Below are 23501 nucleotides of genomic sequence, written 5' to 3' on the forward strand. Positions count from 1 at the left end.
CAAGGGAGTGTGTATGGCCACCTGGGACAAGCAATGACTGAGTTGGAGGTTGGCTGCAGGTCCACTTGCAGCACGCGGCATCGTTCAATGACGGCTTCCTTTGGAAAGCAAAGCCTCTGCAGGCAGTAGGTAAATGCATGTAGGACCGCCCCTGCCTGGTAGGAGGGGTGCCCGTGGCTGGGTGCCATGTGCAGCTCCGGTGCAGCCTCACCAGCCTGGCATCCCGCTGTTGCTCTTCCTCCCCTTCTTGCAAAGAAACAAAGATAGAAAGGAATTCCCAATAGGAAAGGCGTAGTGTCCTGAGGGGAATGGCAGTTCCTCAGCAAATGGCACAAAGGGAGATGGGAAAATAGTCGTCAGCTCAAAACAACGGAAATTAGGAAATTGGCTGTAAAATAAGCTTTTAACTACGGACATTGACAGTGGTTTATTGCAGTATTACACTTGCCTTGAAGGACCCGGTTGCAATTCAGAATTAGGTTGGAATTAACTCACTTACAAATGGCTAACCACCTCTCACAGGGACAAAGGAAATCTGTTTCTGCACATTTTCAAATGAAAAAACAAGTCTAGGGCAAATTAATACAATCTCATACTGTTTAGGCCACATGAAAGTAGTCTGAATACCTATAGTCTTTCCTTCCTGAAGAACAGGGAATCCATGGAATTAGTCAAACAAATATAGTGGCTCATATTGTAAGCATTAAATTAGTCCAAAGGCAGTTCCAACCCAATCCAGACATGTAGGAACGTAGCAATTAATATCGGGCTGGAGTATTACATAACTCTGGTCAGGCTATTAATAATATACACTTAGAGGGAGGGGGAAGTAACCTAGGCAATGGATATTACACCGGTACAGGGACTGTGATTTGCGGAGTGACTTTGGCCAGGCGACCGCTGTCTGTCCGACGACAGCTGTGGGTGCAGAGCTGACAGGCCGCGCAGAAGGAATTACAGCATGGGAGGAACCTGCAGACACTGAGTCTCCAAACCAACCAGCCCGGCGACCAGCAACACCAGAACAGCAGGACAACCCCAGCGATGACTCCCAGCACGATGTAGAGTGCGAGCAGCGAAACGTACGACTTGTTGTCTGAGAGGAAGAGAGAAAATCAGGTGTCATGTCAACGATCTGGCAGATTTAACGAGCAATTCTTTTATTTTTAATCAACTAAGAAACAAATTTGACTTTTGCTTTGTTGGCTGAGAGGCCTGCGAATTTGGGTTCGGGGCTGAACTCCAGCAATAACCCTGCTGGGGTTCATGAGGTCAGTGGGAGGGCTTCTCATTAGCATGGGGCTGGGAGGGGTTGGGGCACAAGCATGTTGTGTGCCCGCAGGAGCCTGCCCCACGATGCTGGAAATACTGGCCTTGTTCCGCCCTTGGGGGTGTAGCCCAGCCCCCACCTCAGTACTGGTCCGATCAGCCCGCTGAGCATGGGGGGGCCGATCTGGCTACATTCCAGACAAAAATAACTTGCAGCTCTTAAGGGGGGGTCCGAGCCACTTGCTTAGCCGGGACTCCACCGGTGGGACTCACATGTTCCTTGTGGAGGCCGGGATGCTCACCTCAATGGCCGCCACTGCAACACTGGGTTCAGGAATGGGAACTCCCACCTTAGGGTGTCCCTGCCGCTGGCCCCAATCCTGACCCATCATTCGAGGTGTGGATGGAGGAGAGTGGGGGTGGGTGGAGGAGGGCGGGAGTATGTGGAGGAGAGCGGGAGTACATGGAGGAGAGCGGGGGTACATGGAGGAGAGCGGGGGTACATGGAGGAGAGGGCGGGAGTACATGGAGGAGAGCGGGAGTACATGGAGGAGAGCGGGGGTACGTGGAGGAGAGGGCGGGAGTACATGGAAGAGGGGGAGTACATGGAAGAGGGCGGGAGTACATGGAGGAGAGCGGGAGTACGCGGAGGAGAGTGGGAGTACATGGAAGAGGGCGGGAGTACATGGAGGAGGGCGGGAGTACATGGAAGAGGATGGGAGTACATGGAGGAGGGCGGGAGTACATGGAAGAGGGCGGGAGTACATGGAAGAGGATGGGAGTACATGGAGGAGGGCGGGAGTACATGGAAGAGGGCGGGAGTACATGGAAGAGGGCGGGAGTACATGGAAGAGGATGGGAGTACATGGAGGAGGGCGGGAGTACATGGAAGAGGGCGGGAGTACATGGAGGAGGGCGGGAGTACATGGAAGAGGGCGGGAGTACATGGAAGAGGGCGGGAGTACATGGAAGAGGGCGGGAGTACATGGAAGAGGATGGGAGTACACGGAAGAGGACAGGAGTACACGGAAGAGGACGGGAGTACACGGAGGAGAGTGGGAGTACATGGAGGAAAGCAGGAGTACATGGAGGAGAGGGGGAGCAGTGAGACAGCACATCAGTTGTAGGGTATGAAAAGCTTATAAAGTATCTTGCAATATTGGCAAGTAACAGTATGAACATAAATTATGAAAGTTTGAAATGAAACAACTGAAATTCATCTGGCTAAAAGCACTATTGAAAAGTAACCTGAGATAGAGGCTGGAATTCCCCTCCCGGGCGCTGGCAGTGAAGGTGCCAGAATAGAGGGAGTGGAAAACCAGAGTCAGAGGCTTTGGCTCCGATTTTCAAATGAAATTGCGGGTGTGTTGGGGGCGGGAAGGCTGCGAAATTCGGGAAAATCCCGAGCAGGTGAGGAAGCCGGCCCCAACCTGTTGATTTCCGGGTTTCCCACAGATGTGTCTGTGTGAGCGTGCTTCCCGAGTACAGAAGTCCCGCCGGCAATTAAAGCTGGCGGAAGATAGTTAAAGAACCAAATGTACCTCATTGAGGTACTTAAGGTACTTTATTTCTGACATAGCAGATGGTTAAAACGATTTTAAACTTACCTGGTGAAACCGGGCCGGATCAAGCAACAATAAAGTAAATGAATTAAATAACAAACCATTGCACAAAGTTAAAAAACAAAATAAACCTACCTTTCCACTGTTGTCACCTGCACCCCCCCTGCTCCGATGTTCGATGTCCCCCTCTCTAATGTCCCTCTCTCCCCCCAATGTCTCCCTCTCCGGTGTCCTTCTCAGCCCCCGATGTCTCTCTCTCTCCAATCTCCCCCTCTCAGCCCCCGATCTCCCCCTCTCCCCTCCCCGATCTCCCCCTCTCCCCTCCCCGATCTCCCCCTCTCCCCTCCCCGATCTTCCCCCCCTCCCCCCAATCTTCAGTGCCCTCCAATCTCTGCTCCAGTGCCGGAAGACGTCTCTCTCTCTTTCTCTCTCTTTCTCTCCCCCGCCCCCCCCCTTCCCTCGGTGTTGCAGCTCCTGTTGGCAGCCTGCCTATCAATCAGGCTGGCTTCTGGGCTCCCGGAAACAACTTTAATCACCATCAATTACATCACGATCGTGTCGGAAAAGGTAAGTATTTTTATTTCGGGTTTGCCACGCACACCTTCACCCCCCCACCCCCACCCCCACCCCTCCCCTCTGCTGCCAACCTGCCACCATTTCAAAATTGAGCCCTTTGTGTCTGATTTGTGCTCACCCTGGGTTTTCCACTGGGGGAGCAGGAGGCTTGTGCAGGAGGCAGCAGGTCAGTTAGCGAGTTGTAGGGGATGCACATGGTGAAGCACAGAGAATTAAGGAGGAGAGTCACGTGCAGGCAGGATTGGGTGAACTGCACCTTGCTGGCCAAAGGTCAGCTCGAGGGCTCCAGCAGCTGCTGAGCTCTTGGATTCGGACCTCACAGGTCCTACCTACAGATGCAGTTTGGTGGCACAGCATCAGCAGTTCATGTAGTCATTTGAGAGTTTGGCCAGCAGCCCGTCCAGTTTAGCGATGTCTACAGAGCAGACCACAAACCTGCACATGTGCAGTGCTGCCTGACCAAACTGCAGCCCACCCCGGAGATCATGGTCACTCCAGTACCCTCTGCGGTGGAGCGCCCCCTGGTTGAGGTCGTAACTGGGTTGCCTATGCCATTCCAGCCCCTCCAATCATCAGGGTTATTTACCTCAGAGTCAGGATGAGTAAGGATGACATTTCCAATTGCAGGGCTGCCCGAGATCATCGAAGGCAGCTGGTGGAACCCTTATGGCTTGATCCATGATCATTCACCAGAAGCATGACCACAAAGTGATATGAACTTTGGTTCTACAATTCTAAAATTGTCAGTACATGGGCTGTGTGGGGGGCACCATTACTACATGCCCAGTTTAAGTGAAGACACATTAATGGTTGATGGAGCCAACAGGAAGGGCCCAGGCAGATTCAACTCACGTCATCCCTGTCCTCATAATGATTACACTAAGAGGAGCCCAGAGATATCCAAGGGTCGGTCAAGATAGCCAGGTCTCCCGTGCTACAGAGTTATGGCAGGAGACTGTCAGAACACCCAAGGAACTTCAGGGACATTATCTTTATTGCTACAATGTCAAACACCTCACTTACATAATAAATACTTAGACTCCATCATCTTTTCTGTAAAATTCAACAAAAATTATGCTGCATGATTTATACCACGTGCCGGTGTTGATGCGTTACATTGGTATGATTGTACTTCTTGTTAGAAATGGCCAGCTTCCACTCACCAAATCTCTCTGACGGATTGGCTGAGATCATGAACTCACCATGCAAGAAATCAAGGGCATCAACTGATTGCCGTGTTTCCGTATATAATGAGGTGCACTACCACACCGCCCTTTTTGCAAGTAATTTTTCTTAGTTTGTTCCTTTATAAATAAAGGCCCTGAAATTCCTCGGAGCTCTGCTAGTCTCCTGCTTTAACGCCAGTGGGAGACCAAGGGAACCCTCATGGAAATGGCAGAGACCTGATTACGTCGAATCTACGACATTTCTGGGAGTTTCCAGGTTACCTTGTAAGGGGCGGAACTTCAATCCACCTTTTGCAAGGCCATGACAGGCCAGGGATCGGGACATCGTAGGCTGGGAGTTCTTGGTTCTGGCTCTGGAAGGGGACCCAGTGTAGTAGTGGCAGTTAGTACCTCCAGTAACAGGAGGAGTACAGGCCTCCACAAAAGCCCATGTTGACCCCACCAGGGGCATCTACGCCTGGCAATCAGCCTCGACCCCCAAAGAGGAAACAATCTTTTTTTAAATATTTAATGGATGGGCCCCATTGATGGGGGCCAATTGGAGCAGTGTCGGGATTGGGTGCGGGGCCTGGGCAAACCCCCCCCATGGGCACACGGCCACGTTTCCCGGCACATAGAGTCATAGAGTTATACAGCACGGATAGAGGCCCTTCGGCCCAACGTGTCCGCGCCGGCCATCAAGCCCTGTCTACTCTAATCCCATATTCCAGCATTTGGTCCGTAGCCTTGTATAGAGTAGGTGGGTACAAATGAGGTGTCGTCCCACTGACAGTGCAATCTCTGGGCAGGGGTCAGTGCCAGAGGACAACATCGGGCACGATGCCGATATATCTGGCGGGATTGGAGCCCATGGAATTTTAGGGCCACATGCTTTAATGAGCTCTTCCAACTTGTACTAAAAATAAGGGGAAAAATTATTATGCTATAATTTAAACAAAGCACCTGTGACAGAGTTTGGGTAAGGAACGCTGTTTGGTAGCAGGTGATGATGCCTATTTGGTGTTTGGCAAAGAGTAGTGAGGTTGACAGGAGGCGACAGTGAATTGTTAGGCTCCAAGGTGCTTGTGCTGCCTTCATCGAGAGTTGCTGAGTTGGAGAAATTATCTGCAAAACAAGAAGATTATAATCAAAAGCAAAATACTGCGGATGCTGGAAATCTGAAATAAAAACAGAAAACGCTGGAGAAGCTGAGTAGGTCAGGCAGCATCTGTGGAGAATGAAACAGGGTTAACGTTTCAGGTCGATGACCTTTCGTCAGAACAGTCTTCAATCTGAAACATTAACTCTGTTTCTTTCTCCACAGACACTGCCTGAGCTTCTCCAGCATTTTCTGTTTTTATTATATAAGATAATAATGGGTGTTGACGACAAGTTAAAATAAACAGCTATGTAATTAAAACTCTTAACACCTGGAATTATGGTCACAGAGGTGTCACACCTCCACAGCTGTACACATCCACTGCAAAATATCGTGATTGGTAACTTAGACAAGTACTTATTTGAACCAATCAAATATCTTATTGGCTAATTGTAAATGACTTAAAATGTACCAATGAGGAATAAGTAACCAGCAGACAATCGTGCAATCAAATCTCCCAACTTTTTTCAAAGCTACCATCCATGGCCCAGCAAGTGCCACAAAACTGACCAATCAAATTGCTCAAAAAACTGTTGCCTTGACTCCCTTTCAGTGACCCTGTTGCTTTTTAAGCTTCTGAATATAATTTGAATAATTAAATTTAATACATAATAAACATATTAAAAAAATAAAAGAAAACAGGGATAAATAGTCTTTGTGATAATGAGGACATGGGGTCAGAGGCTCAGCTCAGAGTTGAATAGGACATTGAAGTTGTGAACACCCTGGTTCAGCCTGAGATAGTGACCAGAGAGGGTAAATGAGTCAATGGAGAGGGGATGGATTTTGTGGTGTGGGCCAAAGACGATGATATCAGTCTTCCCAACTGGAGGAAATTGTAGCTTATCTAAGTAATCTAGAGGATGTCGCCAATGACCAGCATGTGGATGAGGGAGTCAAGGACAGAGGGACGGTGCGGGGCCGGGGAGAGAAGCAATTGCTGGAGGTGCTCTGACTACGATTAGATAGGCAAGGATGTAACCATGCAATAGTCCCACTGAGCTGGACAACGGAGGAGAGGGTGACCTGGTCAGCCATGTCAAAGGCTGCAGAGAGGTGAAAGAGGACAAAGGGGGATAGTGCACCATGGACACAGTTACAGAGGATGTCATTCAAGACTTTGTTTAGGGCTGTTTCAATACTGTGGGAAGGGCAGAAACTTGATTGGAGAGATTCGAACAAGGACTTGCAGGAGAGATGGGCACAGATCTGGGAGACAACAACATATTCAAGGACTTTGGAGTACAAAAGGAGGTTGCAGATGGGATGGAAGTTTATATGGACAGATGGGTCAAAGGCAAGTTTTTGAGGGGGGGAGGGTGATGACTGCAGTTTTGAAAGGAAGAGGGAACAGTACCTGAGGAGTGGGGACCGTTTACAATATCAGTTAGCATGGGCGCCAGGAGGGAATTTTGATGGTCAGCAGTTTAATGAGAATGAGGTCAAGTGAGCAAGAGGTGGGTCTCATGGACAAGATGAGTTTGAAGATGGCGTGTGGAAAATGGGACTGAAACCAGGGAGAGATGGGGATTCAGAACTAGGTAATGGGACAGCCTGGAGTGAGAGGTGAGGGTGGTGGGGCAGGAGAGAGGAGGTTTAAGGAGACAGGTGGCAGAGAAGAAAATAAGCTGGGGGCTATAGTTGCTGCTCAGGATGATCCTGGAGTAGTGGAGAGTATTGTCAGAGGAGAATGAGGCCCAGTATAGCTTGAAATGGCCCAGCCAGATCAGGCAGTGGTGGAGGGGTTAGACATTGTGTCCAATGACAGGATCCCAGATCAAGTAGATTGCTTTGACCTGGATGGCACCCAATCAGTATTCAACCAATGAGTATTCTTGAATTGAGCCTTGTAGACGGTGGAGAGACTTTGAGGGGTCAAGAGGTGAGCCACTCATCACAGAGTATATGCTCCAGTGACACTGCATTGAACCAATAATACAACTAGTAGGTTGCCATGACGGTTCTCATATTATGTAATATGTTACCCTGTTGCAAAGGGGATTAAAAAGCTTGAGAGAAACGTACTTGGCGGCAGTGTTTTTCAGCCGGTTCCTGGAAAATTTGAGTCAATTAGGATTTTTATGACAGACATTTGCACATAGGACAAACACACTTGATGCGACACTATTTATTAATGATTATTCATGGATCTCCCATGATACTGTGCACAGGACATCAAAGAGAGAAGAAAGAACTTGTGCCTTTCATGACCTCAGGACATCCCAAATTGCTTTACAGCCAGTGAAGTAGTTTTGAAGTGTAGACACAAGGTGTAATATAGGAAACACGGCAGCCAATTTGCGAACAGCAAGGTCCCACAAACAGCGACGAGATAATGGCCAGATATTCTGTTTTAGTGATGTTGGCTGAAGGATAAATATTGGCCAGGACACCGAGGAGAACACCCCTGCTCTTCTTCGAAATAGTGCCATAGGACCTTATACATCCACCTGAGAGGGCAGACAGGGCCTCGGTTTAACGTCTCATCCAAAAGACGGCACCTCGGACAGTGTAGAGTTCCCTCAGTACTGCACTAAAATGTCACCCTGAATTATGTGCTCAAGTCTCTGCCGTGGGACTTGACCCACAACTTTCTGACCCAATATTATATATTATATGTTAATGTATATGTTAATGATTTAGACTTAAAAGTAGGGGGCATGATTAAGATGTTTGCAGATGATACAAAAATTGGCCGGGTGGTTAATAGTGAGGAGGAAAGCTGTAGACTGGAGGAAAATATCAATGGACTGGTCAGGTGGGCAGAAAAGTGGCAAATGGAATTCAATCCGGAGATGTGTGAGGTAATGCATTTGGGGAGGTCAGACAAGGCAAGGGAGTACACAATAAATGGGAGGATACTGAGAGAGGGACCTTGGAGTGCATGTCCACTGATCCCTGAATGTAGCAGGACAGGTAGACAAGATGGTTAGGAAGGCATATGGAATTCTTTCCTTTATTAGCCAAGGCATAGAATATAAGAGCAGGGAGGTTATGCTAGAACTGTATAAAACACTAGTTAGGCCACAGCTTGAGTACTGCGTACAGTTCTGGTCACCGCATTACAGGAAAGATGTGATTGCACTAGAGAGGGTACAGAGGAGATTTACGAAGATGTGGCCAGGACTGGAGAATTTTAGCTATAAGGAAAGGCTGGGGTTGTTTTCTTTGGAAACAGAGGAGGCTGAGGGGTGATTTAATTGAGATATATAAAATTATGAGGGGCCTAGGTAGAGTGGACAGGAAGGACATATTTCCCTTAGCAGAGAGGTCAATAACCAGGAGACACAGATTTAAAGTAATTGGTAGAAGGATTAGAAGGGAGTTAAGGAAAAAAATTTTCATCCATGGGGTGGTGGGGGTCTGGAACTCACTACCTTAAAGGGTGATAGAGGCAGAAACCCTCATCACATTTGAAAAGTACTTGGATATGCACTTGAAGTGCCGTAACCTACAGGGCTACGGACCAAGTGCTGGAAAGTGGGATTAGGCTGGGTAGCTCTATTTCGAGCAGCACAGACACGATGGGCTGAATGGCCTCTTTCTGTGCTGTTATGTTTCTATGTTTCCAAAGGCAAGAGTGCTACCACAGAGTCAAGACTGACTCCTTCAGGGGGTGCACTGGTTTAGGATCTGCTCCGCATACTACTTATAAAACAGTATGATTACATCATGGGTTGATAGAATAATCATCTGCAATCTCATTCTAAATATAATATGCTACTTTTAAACATAAAAAATATGCACACACATTGTCCACCAGCAAGCATTTTATATACATCGATAAATCTTTCACCAGCCCATCCCTCTCTTTCTTTAACCTTATATGGGAGTGACCAGCACCGTTGTACCCCACAGAATATCTAAGGCAGACCCTACCTTTGCAATGAAGACATTAAGGAAACAAAGGATGGTTGGGTAGTTAAGGCAGTGGGGGCCCAAGGAAAATGGGAGACATGGAAAACCTGGGGATCAGGTTTGAAATTAAAACACGTTTGAGGTCGAAACAGACAAGATGAATTTGACAAACAAAAAGCAGAAATTTTCTTCCTCAAAAACAAACTAATAACCTCCCCCAGAAAAGAGCTACTGGACACACTATTAAGCGTCCACACTCCTAAACATCTTTACGTACACAACAAGCATTGTCGGAGTTGGAGGAACATAGAGTTCTTGGAGGGTAATACTAAACAGCTTTTTTTAATAATTCATTCTTGGGATATGGGCGTTGCAAGCAAGACCAGCATTTTTTGGCCATCCCTAGTTGCCCTAGCTAAAATGAAGTAAATTAAAGTCAAAATACAATACAATTAAAAAGTAAAATCTCAGTACTTGCCACAATCACCCCTACTGAGGCTAATCTCTAGACTCAAACTCCACAGGGTCTCTCACTGCAAGACTGAACATTAACTGATCAATACTTTTCCTTTTTTGTTTTCATTCCCATTTCAGGCACTCAGGTAATTTTCCAAGTTTGTTTTCCCAGTGGGGCCCCTTGCTCACTGGAAGCACTTATTGAAAATTCGGGCAATTTCCATCTATTAATGGAAACTTGAGGGCGTTTGTGATATAAACTGTCAATGGGCGAGGCTCCCTGCCAGGATTGGAAACTCAGGAAATTCCTCACTTACAAGTCAGCATTAAACACTCCCAGCTCAAATATTATACAGTCAAATGAAGAGTCTTCTACCCCAACAATGCTCCTTGGGCCCAACCTCAGAAGAGCTTAAGTATGCACATTTCTATTCGCCACACCAGCCATCCTGAGCTGCTCAGAGTGAGAGTGTGCCAGACGAGTACGTTTGTACTGTGGGCCCAATCCAACTAGGAACTGGGTAAAGAAGCCACAGACTAATTTAATATATGACTCTTGCAGCCAACAGACAGACGACACCTTTATTCCGTCAATCCAGGTCAATGTTAACCCAGTGCACCATTTGCTCCCACACTTATTTCCAAAATTATAGCAAGAGCAGATTGCATGGAGTTAAGTAGGGACTGTTTGTGAATCCTGAAGTATTATAGATTCAATTCCAATTTATGCCACTGTGTGATTTCTGTTCAAGGCAAATTGGCTGGTCTTACCTTGGCATTTTGCTGGAAGAAGGCTAGACTCATCACTGCCATCTCCACAGTTATCAATACTTTCTGAATCACAGACCAGACTCATGGGAATGCATTTTCCATTTTGACATTGAAAGTATGGCTCCTCACTGCACTCTGAAGAGTTGAAACCTGTGATTAAGTATTCGAAAGCTTCAGATACTCTATTTCCAATGCAAAGCTATTAGAGTGAGCATATCGTTTTTAGTACCAATCATTTCTCCGTGACATTGCCCAAGATAAGTTGATGAATATACCTTTCTTTACATACAAGATGGTGACGCAGTTGGGAGAGAGACTTCAGAAACTCATTCCACAGCACCATCTACTGGCCAGTGCCCACAACCACATTATTACAGGCAACTGTTTCCTTACAGAGTTTTCATTCTAAATGTTTACATAGGCAGTTTCAATGTTAAGTGTTTACATAAAGGTGTGACCAAAAATCACAACAGAAAGTTACATAGAATTACATAGAATGTACAGCACAGAAACAGGCCATTCGGCCCAATTGGTCCATGCCAGTGTTTATGCTCCACACAAGCCTCCTCCCTCCCTACTTCATCTATTCCTATCAGCATAACATTCTACTCCTTTCTCCCTCATGTGTTTATCTAGCTTCCCCTTAAATGCATCTGTGCTAGTCACCTGAACTATTCCTTGTGGTACGAGTTCCACATTATAAGCACTCTCTGGGTAATGAAGTTTCCCCTGTTGATTTTATGAGTGACTATCTTTTATTTATGGCCTCTAGTTTTGGTCTCCTCCACAAGTGAAAACATCTTCTCTATGACTTCCCTATCAATCCCTTTAATATTCTTAATCATAATCAGGTCAGCCTTCTCTTTTCTAGAGAAAAGAGCCCCAGCCTGTTCAATCTTTCCTGGTAGGTATAACCTCTCAGTTCTGGTATCATACTTGTAAATCTTTTTTGCAACTTCTCCAGTGTCTTTATATCCTTTTTATAATATGGAGACCAGAACTGTTCACAGTACTCCAAGTGTGGTCTAACCAAGGTTCTATACAAATTAAACATAACGTCTCTGCTTTTCAATTCTATCCCTCTAGAAATGAACCCCAGTGCTTTGTTTGCTTTTTTTATGGCCTTCTTAACCTGTGTCACTACTTTTAATGATTTGTGAATTTGTACCCCTAGACCCATTTGCTCTTCTACCCCATTTAGACTCTTATTTTCAAAGGAATATGTGGCCTCCTTATTTTTCCTACCAAAATGCACCACCTCACACTTATCTATATTGAAATTCATTTGCCAATCACAACAACAACAACAAAAACAACAACAGCAGCAGCAACAAACAACAACAACATTTATATCACGCCTTTAACGTAGTGAAACATCCCAAGATGCTTCACAGGAGCGATTATCAAACAAAATTTGACACAAACCACATAAGGAGATATTAGGGCAGGTGGCCAAAAGCTCGGTCAAAGAGGTAGGTTTTAAAGAGCGTCTTAAAGGAGAAAAGAGAGGTAGAGAGGCATCCAATACGCATCACATAATACACATCCATCCAATACGCATCACATAATACACATCCATCCAATACGCATCACATAATACACATCCATTCAATACACATCACATAATACACATCCATCCAATACACATCCATCAGATACACATCTACCCAATACACATCCACCCAATACGCATTCACCCAATACGCATCCACCCAATACGCATCCACTCACCGTTAGGTCAGTGCATACGATACAGCAACTTCTGGCGACCGCATACACGCAGTCAAACGCAGAAATCCGGAAGTTGCTCTTCCATGAGATCAACATCTCATTGGCTGGCTCCCCGTTCAGATGAATGAAACGGCGTAAAGTTCCTGCACAGCCCTGATGGATACGAACTAATCTCGCCCAGAAAAGGTACGTCAAGTTATTTAAGTCTAACAGTGTGGTAAGTCTTAATGACTGTCAAACAACCTGTCTGGCACTGAAAATTAACTTTTACAAGTGTGGAGTCTCATTCCTTCAGATTTTAATTGTTGTTGGGCATTTAAAAAAAAAATTTTTTTGAGTTTTCTTTCTCTCTTTTAATTCAATATTTCTTACCCTCTTTTTAATTCACTTTCTGTACCTGATCTAACATTGAATTCTAACTTACACTTCCTGGTGCTGACTCCTCGTTGATCATCAGATGCTTTAATTTGATTGCATAAGGGGATAGACAGTTGCTCGCCCTGTTCATACAGGTCCCAGTTGCCCTGTAGAGGGGGCCGTGCCAGATTCAGCCCCAATGAGAGGAACTTGTCATGAAAAAAAACCAAGAAAAGTTTATAGGCAAGTTCAAGTCTAATGAGCAGCGGGCACCGTTCGTCCACCGCTCAGAGCAAAATCCAGCCCATCATAACAATGAATGGAAGAACTTTCTGACTCTTCAGATGCTGTAAGTTTTCTTGTATTTAATTAATTAATTATTTGTTCATTTTAAAAAATATTTTATTAATTGTTAATTATTTATTTGATCTTGCACATTATTTAATTAGTTATTATTCATGCATTTGTATTTATTTAATGAATGATCTACCTCTCTGATTCTTTAAATGCTGTAAGGTTTTTTTGTATTTATTTATAAATAAGAACCATCACAGCCATTTTCAATACCATGCAGTATTTATAAAATGAAACATAATATTTAAGCTTGACAACAGTCAGTTAGCTCAGTTGTTTGTAGTGGCTATGGTATTGGATTAGGAACTAAGACATTGAGCGTTCAAATCCCACAGTGTTAAATTGTGGAATTGAATTCAGTAAGTCTGGTCATTTCTGTTATTTGACTTGAGAAATGACCATGCAAGTTGTCAGGTTGTTGTAAAATCCCAACTGGTTCACTGATGTCCTTCAGGGGAGAAATCTGTGTTGTCTGGTTCTTAATGCCCTCTGAAACCTCCCAATAGACAAATGCTTAGCATATTTATGACATCCCTCTGTCTGCTATTTTTAGCAGAGGTTTATTTTAAATGGGTTAATGCTCCATTAAAATAACAGACTGAGAGATGTCATTAGAATGCGTTAAGTGTTCATCAGCTGATATTGCCAACAGTGATGGCTATGCTTGGCAGACTACTCAAAGTTTTTTTTGTGTGCAGAATGTTAGAGCTGGGAAATGAAGCACCCAGCAAGCAGTGTCAGCATTAAGAACTCCTGGTCTATAAATTCGGCTGCGCAGCGTCCGTTTTTCGGGTGCTAACTGGCCTATGAAGCCCCCAAGATGGCGAGCAAGAAGTGCGCACACATTTCCGGCTGGAACTGCACTGCCTACCATATTGGGAAAGGAGTTTGGAACAGGAGCGTACGCCGGTGACATTGAAAGTCAAGTATAATTTATGTAAATTACGATCCTGCGCTTTTTGCAGGCCACATTGGCGATTTTGATCACCCCAGTCCTTCACTCGTCACATGCCGAGTTCGCACTGCAAAACATGGTGCTAACCGGCAGGAAGGTCCCCCGTACTTACCTGAATCTGGAGCCGGGAGGTTGCTCCTCCCAACCCCACATTAAGAGATTAAGGGCCACCCCCCCTCCACCCGGCCACCGATCTCCACCTCGGCCCTCAGCCCAATCACCCCCACCCCTTGGCTCGGGGCCCGATTGACCCCTCCCCCGGCTCGGGGCCCGATCGACCCCTCTCCCCCTGGCTCGGGGCCCGATCGACCCCTCCCCCCCCCGGCTCGGGGCCCGATCGACCCCTCCCCCCGGCTCGGGGTCTGATCGACCCCACCCCCCCACCCCCGGCTCAGGGCCCGATCGACCCCTCCCCCCGGCTCGGGGCCCAATCGACCCCTCCCCCCCGGCTCGGGACCTGATCGACCCCTCCCCCCCGGCTCAGGGCCCGATAGCCCCTCCAACCCCTTGTTCGGGGCCCGACCGCCCACTCTTCCTCACTTACCTGAGGGTCGGAGCAATGCCAGCAATGGCCCGATCTTCACTGATGAAGCGCAACTCGCCAGCTTATTTGAAATGAGCCCCAATATCGAGAGTGCCTCGGGCCTCACTGTTCAGGCACAGGGATTGTATCCTGCACCCCTGTGTGCCCAAAATTGCCAGCGTCCACATTTCTACCCCTGAGCTAGATGTGAAATAGAGCTCCCTCTGTTCTGCCCAACAATGAGCCTCGGCACCAATCTCAGAGAGTTCCCCCTATTTCTCTATTTGTCACCTCAGCCACCTTGAGTTAGGTCTATCTGAGAGACATTGCTAATTAATGCTAAACTACAGGCAATTTTGTGCTGTAGGCCAATTCCCACTAAAAAATGGATTGAGACTGCCTAACTCATTTCACATTGGACCCCTCACAGCCAGCAGACAGAGGAGATTGTTCATCCCATCAGTCTGATGAACCCAGGCCCCAGAGATGAAGGGTGTCAATTTAACCTTAGCCGCCAGGCGGAAACTCTTTTGAGTGCAAGGGAGAGTAAAATCAGCCATGTGCAAAACTGGCAGATGTTTCCTGACTGGCAGGTTAGATTAAAATTACCCCTGAAAAGGTCAATGTCTGACCCAATGCATCATAAATTCTCGCCAGTAATTTTTAAGTTGGTGGAAATTTCTTGCCCTCCCTAGTAATTGTTTAACTTGGTGCTTTTTAGCTCTTAGTAGGTATATCTGTCACAGTGTTAAACCTGTATCAGAAAATGGAGGTGTATAAAATCTTCCTAAAAGTACTATCAGCACAAAGAGTGCAATTTTCTGCTTGTCAGTAATTGAACTGTAAATGTACTGACACTGCAAAGACTGGATTCCATCAAGCAGTTTCACATCCATGAATCTCAGTGTAAAATTAAGCTGGTTCTAATTTGGGTCAGACAGACATGATTAATCTATACATTAGGCATTCATCTTAAAACTGAAAGTGAAACTAAAAGTGAAATTTGTTTTAGGAGCTCCTAAGTATTCCTGAATCGTGAGGTTCTGCATTAGAATCATAGAATCATAGAAGTTTACAACACGGAAACAGGCCCTTCGGCCCAACATGTCCATGTCGCCCAGTTTATACCACTAAGCTAGTCCCAATTGCCTGCACTTGGCCCATATCCCTCTATACCCATCTTACCCATGTAACTGTCCAAATGCTTTTTAAAAGACAAAATTGTACCCGCCTCTACTACTGCCTCTGGCAGCTCGTTCCAGACACTCACCACCCTTTGAGTGAAAAAATTGCCCCTCTGGACCCTTTTGTATCTCTCTCCTCTCACCTTAAATCTATGCCCCCTCGTTATAGACTCCCCTACCTTTGGGAAAAGATTTTGACTATCGACCTTATCTATGCCCCTCATTATTTTATAGACTTCTATAAGATCACCCCTAAACCTCCGACTCTCCAGGGAAAAAAGTCTCAGTCTATCCAACCTCTCCCTATAAGTCAAACCATCCAGTCCCGGTAGCATCCTAGTAAATCTTTTCTGCACTCTTTCTAGATTATCACCTTTGAGGTTCTGCTTATTAATTTAGACCCTAGCTTCTCAAATTGTCTCAACAGAACCCCATTCTTAGTTCTACCTATGTCGTTGGTTCCTACGTGGACCCTTCACCTCATGGTCCAAGTTCTTTTCCAGCCGCAAGGAGATGTCCTTAACTCTGGTATCGGGCAGGCAACATAGTCTTCAGGACTCTTGGTCGCGGCTGCAGAGAACAGTGTCTATCCCCCTGACTATACTATCCCCCATCACTTCCCGATTCCTTTTTACTCCCCCCCCCCCCCCCCACTTGAATGGCTACCTTTACCATGTGCTGTGGTCAGTTTGCCCATCCTCCCCGCAGTCTTTGCTCTCACCCATACATGTAGCATATATCTTGTGCCTGTTGGACAATGTCAAGGGCTGAGGCTCCTCCATCACTAGATCCTGGGTACTCATATTTGCCTGACTCGCAGTCACAACCTTCTGTCCCTGATCACTAAACGAATCTAAACGTCTCCATATTATAAAAAGGATACAGAGGTGCAAAAAATATTTACAAGAACTGAGAACCTATCAGTAAATCTGTTTATAACCAACATCCTACACAAAACATTCCACAGCCAGCATAACAATTATTATGACTTGCTCATTTGGTGCACTTGTAAAACTTTGTGGTAAAATTCAGCATTATCTTTACAAGAAGGACATATTGCAGGGTAAAGGAAGATCAGCAGATCTGAGACCAATATTACTTTACACACCTTCTCAACTATTTTTGTTATTTTATAAGCCCCCATATGATGGACGACTGCCATGATCCTAGTAACATTTTACAGCCATTATCTATCTGGGTCATTCCCTGGTCACAGGTCATTTTGCTACAATACCTCTCCTGCTAAGACTAGAGAGTAAATCTACCAATCCTGCACTCCAACAGTGAGCAACGCTTGAAGAACATGCGCGTCTGAGAATCGATATTATGATGTTGTAAACCTAATCTCCGACCTGTGCTCTCTTTGAGTTAGCTGGGAGTGGGGGATTGGTGAATTTGCCAATATAACTCCAAGTTGAGCTGGTTTAATTCAGTGTTGCAGAATCTTCTCCACTTCAGGAGATACTTTTATCAGTATGGCTAAAAAAAAAGTGCTCTGGTACAGGAAAGTGATGGAAGTCCCAACTTTTAACTCTCTATAAAGCCCATGTTTATCCAAGACTTGAATCCTACTCCCATATCTGGAGAGACTCTTCTACAATTTATCCTCTGGTAAGTGATCGTTCTTTTGCCTTTAGCCTTGAATCTGTCTCCACTACAAACTTTTTTGTCACTTTTTTATCTTACTGATATGACTATGGACAGTCTCCTCTAAACATTCCTCTCTTGGGCCTCCCCCAACAATGCAGCACAGTGTGGATGCATAACAACAACAACAACTTTCACTTAATTAGCGCCTTTATTGTAGCAAAATGTCGCAAAGCGCCGATCCATACAAGGAGATATTAGGACAGGTAACCAACAGTTTGGTCAAAGAGGTAGGTTTTAAGGAGCATCTTAAAGGAGGAGAGAGAGATAGAGAGGTGGAGAGGTTTAGGAAGGGAATTCCGGAGCTTAGGGCCTAGGCAGCTGAAGGCATGGCCGCCAATGATGGAGTGAAGAAAATCGGGGATGCGCAGGACGCCATAATTGGAGGAGCACAGAGTTCTCGGAGGGTTATAGGGCTGGGGGAGGGGAGAGGCCATGGGGGGGATTTGAAAACAATTTTAAAATCAAGGCGTTGCCAGACCGGGAGCCAATGTAGGTCAGCGAGCACAGGGTTGATGGGTGAACGAAACTTGGTGCAAGTTAGGATATAGGCAGCAGAGTTTTGGATGAGCTCAAGTTTACAGAGGGTGCAAGATGGGAGGCCAGCCAGGAAACAATCGGAGCAAGTCGAGTCCAGCGGTATCAGAGGCATGGATGAGGGTTTCAGTAACGGATGCGCTGAGGCAGGGGCAGAGACGGACAATGTCATGAAGGTGGAAGTAGGCGGTCTTGGTGATGAAGCAGATATGGAGTCAGCAGCCCATCTCAGGGTCAAATAGGATGCCAAGGTTGTGAACGGTCTGGTTCAGCCTCAGACAGTGGCCAGGGAGAGGGATGGAGTCAGTGGGTGGGGACAGAGTTTGTGATGTGGACCGAAGACAATGTCTTCAGTCTTCCCAATATTTAATTGGAGAAAATTTCTGCTCATCATATTGGATGTCAGACAAGCAGCTTAACAAATCAGAGGCAGTGGAAGGGTCAAGGGAGGTGGTGGTGAGGTAGATCTGGGTGGCGTCAGCGTACATGTGAAACGTGACATTGCGTTTTTGGATGATGTCACGGGGGGGGGGGGCAGCAGCATGTAGATGATAAACAGGATGGGGCCAAGGATAGATCCTTGGGGGACTCTAGAGGTAACGGTGCAGGAGTGGGAAGAGAAGCCATTGCAGGTGATTCTCTGGCTATGGCTGAATAGATAAGAATGGAACCAGGCGAGTGCAGTCCCACCCAGCTAACGACGGGGGGGGGGGGGGGGGAGAGGCGTTGGAGGAGGATGGTGTAGTCAACCATGTCAAAAGCTGCAGACAGGTCGAGAAGGATGGGGAGGGATAGTTTACCATGGTTACAGTCACATAGGGTGTCATTTGTGACTTTGATAAGGGCCGTTTCAGTACTGTGGCAGGGGTAGAAACCTGATTGGAGAGGTTTAAACATGGCATTGTGGGGAAGTTGGGTACGGATTTTGGAGGTGACACCACATTCAAAGGCTTTGGAGAGTAAAGGGAGGTTGGAGATGGGGCGTAGTTTGCAAGGACAGAGGGGTTAAGGGTGGGTTTTTTGAGGAGGGGTTGATGACGGCAGATTTGAAGGGGAGGGGGACAGTACCTGAGGAAAAGGAAACTTTAACAGTATCAGCTAACATGGGGGCCAGGAAGGGAAGTTGGGTGGTCAGTAGTTTGGTGGTAATAGGGTTGAGGGGGCAGGATGTGGGTCTCATGGACAAAACGAGCTCGGAGAGGGCACGAGGGAAGATAAGAAAGAAACTAGAGAAAGATGCGAGTTCAGGACTAGAGCAGAGGGGAACTTTAGGTGAAGTTTGGCTTGTTGGGCTAGGGGAAGGGAGGGAAGCAACAGAGGCAGCTGGATGGATGGTCTCAATCTTAGTGACAAAGAAGTCCATGAGCTCCTCGCACTTGTTGTTGGAGGTGAGGGTGGAGGGGGCAGGGGAGAGGGGTTTAAGAAAACGGTTTGTAGTGGAGAAGGGAAGCCGGGGGTTATCTTTGCATTCCAGGATGATTCTGGAATAGTGAGCAGTTTTGGCAAAGAAGAGCAGGACCCAATAGTGCTTTATGTGCCAGATCTGGAGATCAATGGCTGGACCAGTTTTCTGCCATAAGCGTTCAAGTCTGTATCCCTTGGACTTAAGGGAGCGGAGATGGAGGCCATAAAAGAGAGAATGACCAGGGTGGGAGTTAGTAATAGTTTTAATGCCCAATTTTCCTTTCCAATTATATATTTCCTTTCCTGTTATATACCCCACCCAATTTGTAAATGATGCGTGTGTATAAAGGGCAGCCAATCTGCCACCATCCGTTTTGCAACCCCACCAAAGGTAAACTTTTCCCCCATAGTCTCAGTAACTGAAAGAATGTGGAAACTAATCAGACATTGGAAGTGGGAGCTGAGGAAATGTGTGCTGAGTTGGCAAAACTACAAAATGTGATAAATGATAGTTATAAGATGTATGGGGGGCTAGAAATTAAAGAATGTACAGTCTTCAAACACTAGAACTGAGGACATCAGAGACATGCACTATGCAACTTTCCTGGAAATCACGATGTAGCAGCAGGCACCTCCTTCAAACACCACAGCCGCATGTTAAGGGATTTAAAAGGAGATTAGACTCAATTTGAGTCTCTTTGTTGCCTGTGAACCTGACCAGAAAAAAGATTTCAATCCCAAACTGCAGTAAAAGGCCAGATTCTTTCTGTGTACACAGGTAGAATTAGATTGGAAGGGCATTGAGAGGTGCTGAGCCTGAGAATTTGTAAAAGTGGCTGTTAGGTGTCTCCCAATCAGGATTAAAAAAAAGTGCTGAACTCTGTCAAGCCCTGTCCACCCAGGCTCCAATGAGTTCTATAACCGAGGGTATAGTGCAGGTTAAATGAAGGTGTACAACATATACCCATTAAATTTTATCCCTTTCCCCTGCCATATTCATTTCAGCCTTGTACCATAGCTGCTGGAGGAAGTTACTGGGGGCAATTTTGACTTTGGACGATAGTGTAAAATGAGCGATATTGGATCAGACACCTGTTATATTCTCTCACGATTTTCATTTCCATCGAGCTCAATGGAATCAAAAGTTGGGTGGGGTGTATAACAGGAGGCCAATCCGATATCACCCAAAAATCAAAATTACTCCCATTGAGTCCAACTTACAGTGTAAGGCACCTGAATAAACAAGCACAGAGGATCCCAACTCATCCCTGGCCTTATGTCTGTATTTCTAATAATGTTCAATCAGGCCACTCATAGTTGGCCTCAGTAATTCCTTTAATACAGTCCACATGTTGATGACATCAGCACTTATATGAAATTAATAAAATGGACAGAACAAGCACACAAAAGATGTTATTAAAGGTGTTTTTTTAAAGGTGGTCCTGATAATAGCATAATATAAGGTGCCATCTCAACCCAATCATAATTTGAAATATGACCTTATTTTCTTTATCCAATTAACAAAAAGTGTCTCCTACCTGGTCTGAAGGATGTGAAATCTCCAACAAAGTCCACTCTGGGTTGTAGACCTCTGGTTACCAGTCTGAGAGAGAGATAGTTCCCAGTTGATAAAATTGGTCTGGGGATACTCTTCCCACATAAAAGGGAGCCAATAGGTGGTGAATTCCTGTCCTTCCCATCATAAAATTGTACATACGATCCATCATTGCACGTGTCAGTCATCTCCTCCCCTAGTGGCTGCACACCAGCTCCTTGCCCAGGTCTAGTGGCATTTAGTAGGAACAGAGGCCCTGTCACGTTGCGCTGCAGTAGTTGAGTTGCGGTGGTGGGCTGGAGGATAGAAGACTCTCTCAGCAGACTGTATACCAAGAAGAATCTAAACTGGAACTTAACTTTGTCCTTAGGTGATGTGGCCTGCATTGTAAACCCACAGTCCGCCCCGACTGTGACAAAATAGTACTTTTGAGATTCTTGGTGGGAGTTGATAATTATGCCATCAGCCCTGATGGTCTGTCCACAGAAATCCACCAGACTGACTTGGAGCAATAGAAAATACAGTTGTATTATTTATTGTATGAACTGGCTACTCAACATTTGAGCAAATCTGATGAGACAAAATTCTCTTTGAAAACATTTTATCCAGGTACATTTGACTCTTTCCATCCATCTACGATTAGCAGTGTAAAGCTAATGTAATGTGAGATAATGATATTTTATATGGTTTGTTTTTTTATTGAGCAAGTCATAAGAAATGTAAATGATGTAAGAGTTTATGGTATATCAGGAAGGGTGGTTTTTCTTCCTGAATTAAAACGTTGCACTTGTATGATGTTAGTTTAGGTACTGAGTTAATTTGCTTTGATCTGACCCATGTAATAGTTGTTATGGAACTGACATACAGTCTGTCCTGAGGCACAAAATTGGGAAATGATTTTATATCCCAGCACTGTGGTCCCTTACGTGATATTTGGTCCTTGTGAATATTTTAAATTATTGACCATTATGTAATCTCCCTTTATACATAATCATTCAACATTAACAAAGCGAAAACGCAAAAACAGAAAAATAAAGAGAAAAGTGGATTGTGATTGTAAGGAAATGGACGTCTGAGAACACTTTGGAATTCTCATAAATTATATAAATTTATAAGAGTCACTTTTATTGAAATTGCTATAAATTGAAGTTATTTTCTTTAACAATGAAAGCAATCTGCTGTAACTTGTATTCTATGGGGCATACAGTAGTAAAGTAATAAAATGGGACCTTTACTAGCGTCCTTTGGAGATCCTAATGAAAGAGTTGGCTGGGCTTAGATCTATCATTGTCCTCTCCCTCACACCACACAACCCAAGGAAGACATGAAGAACACAGAGATTTATTGTGCTTCTCAGCATTTATTAGTGGGGTTTCCAGGGGCTGAGGGAAGCCTGGTTAGGACATTCAGAAGAATGTTTAAAACTGATTTGATTTGTTCGTCCCGCAAGTCCATTGTTAGCGGTTTCTCTGAGCTGTTTGCATGGGACTTTGATAATTGCGATCCTGAAATAGTTATTTAAACAACGCCTTTGATACTAGCTGCCTTTATTTACCACACTAATTATGCCACATCCTCCATACAGCGTAGTCCGTGGGGGGCAAGTGCACGTGAATAATAAGGAGTGTACCGAAGTAAAAATTCTATAAGGTAGCAAACGGTCATGTGAAAAAGTTTGCTCCAAAGACCTCAGCTCCAATACCCTTACTCCAGATACGAGATAAACTAAGGCGGTAGTTATACTGCACTATCAGTCTGAAACTGGTCGCTGCAGGCAGTGATTTCTGGACGGTAGCACGGGGAGTTATACTGCAGACAGCCTATCGCTGCACATCCATATTCCCGGTGCCTGGAGAGAGCTCTGGGCATTCATGTAGCCACGCATTGATAGAGCCCCACTCACCGTCGGCAAATGTTTAAATGGTTTGAGAGTGGGGCTTTGAGCCCTCGCACTCTCAGAACACCGAGACTGACTTGGTTTCAGTCTATAAAGATCCCAAAGGATCCCTGGAGCCTATTTTGACACTGTACCGGAGCTATACCCAGTCCAGCATGCTGCTGCTCTCCAGAGGCAGATAGGGACCTGACAACTTATGTTCCACAAAAATGAAGAGTGAATTGGAAAGTGATAGTATAACTGCAGTCCAAGAACCCCCGCAGACCAGGTGGTGATAGTGGGGGAGATAAGATAGGGAAATATTTGGAATTTTTCATTCTGGTTGTGTACAACCCAGGAAGAAGTTTATACACTTTCTAATTCAGTAATCTACCCGCCTTTTATTATACACCAAAACAAAGTATATTGCACAAAATATACCTGAACGGCGTGTCAATCGGATCAAGGGGAGCATTTTTTAAACAAAATTTAACAACAGATCTTTGTAAAGACAATTGTTTCCAGTTACGTAAAGGGCGTGATGTATTTCAGATCAGGGAC

General features: G+C 45.5%; 1 protein-coding gene across 2 annotated transcripts; it reads right to left on the reverse strand.

Moving 5' to 3' along the window:
* Nucleotides 1–394: 394 nt before the first annotated feature.
* Nucleotides 395–21538, reverse strand: ldlrad2 (low density lipoprotein receptor class A domain containing 2). 2 transcript variants are annotated; one of them, XM_067970121.1, is made up of 4 exons: nucleotides 21048–21538; nucleotides 10818–10967; nucleotides 5537–5698; nucleotides 395–1096 (listed from the first exon to the last, which is right to left on the reverse strand). In XM_067970121.1, exons 1-4 carry the CDS (start codon nucleotides 21448–21450, stop codon nucleotides 849–851), a joined length of 963 nt encoding a protein of 320 aa, XP_067826222.1. In that variant the 5' UTR covers nucleotides 21451–21538; the 3' UTR covers nucleotides 395–848. The 2 variants fall into 2 exon arrangements, with proteins under 2 accessions (XP_067826222.1, XP_067826223.1); XM_067970122.1 differs by lacking the exon at nucleotides 10818–10967.
* Between the last annotated feature and the right edge of the window lie 1963 nt (nucleotides 21539–23501).

Source organism: Heptranchias perlo, chromosome 32 (genome assembly GCF_035084215.1).
Source record: "Heptranchias perlo isolate sHepPer1 chromosome 32, sHepPer1.hap1, whole genome shotgun sequence".
In the NCBI taxonomy this organism is placed as follows: domain Eukaryota; kingdom Metazoa; phylum Chordata; class Chondrichthyes; order Hexanchiformes; family Hexanchidae; genus Heptranchias; species Heptranchias perlo.

What these genes read in the sequence shown, in the direction of transcription:
- ldlrad2 (XM_067970121.1), bottom strand. Translation starts at nt 21,450, where the DNA reads ATGCAGGCCACATCACCTAAGGACAAAGTTAAGTTCCAGTTTAGATTC. An exon ending in TTTCACATCCTTCAGACCAG is followed by an intron (nt 10,968 to 21,047) that starts GTAGGAGACACT and finishes ACTTAATCACAG; the next exon opens with GTTTCAACTCTTCAGAGTGC. An exon ending in TTACCCAAACTCTGTCACAG is followed by an intron (nt 1,097 to 5,536) that starts GTGCTTTGTTTA and finishes TCTTCCTCTCAG; the next exon opens with ACAACAAGTCGTACGTTTCG.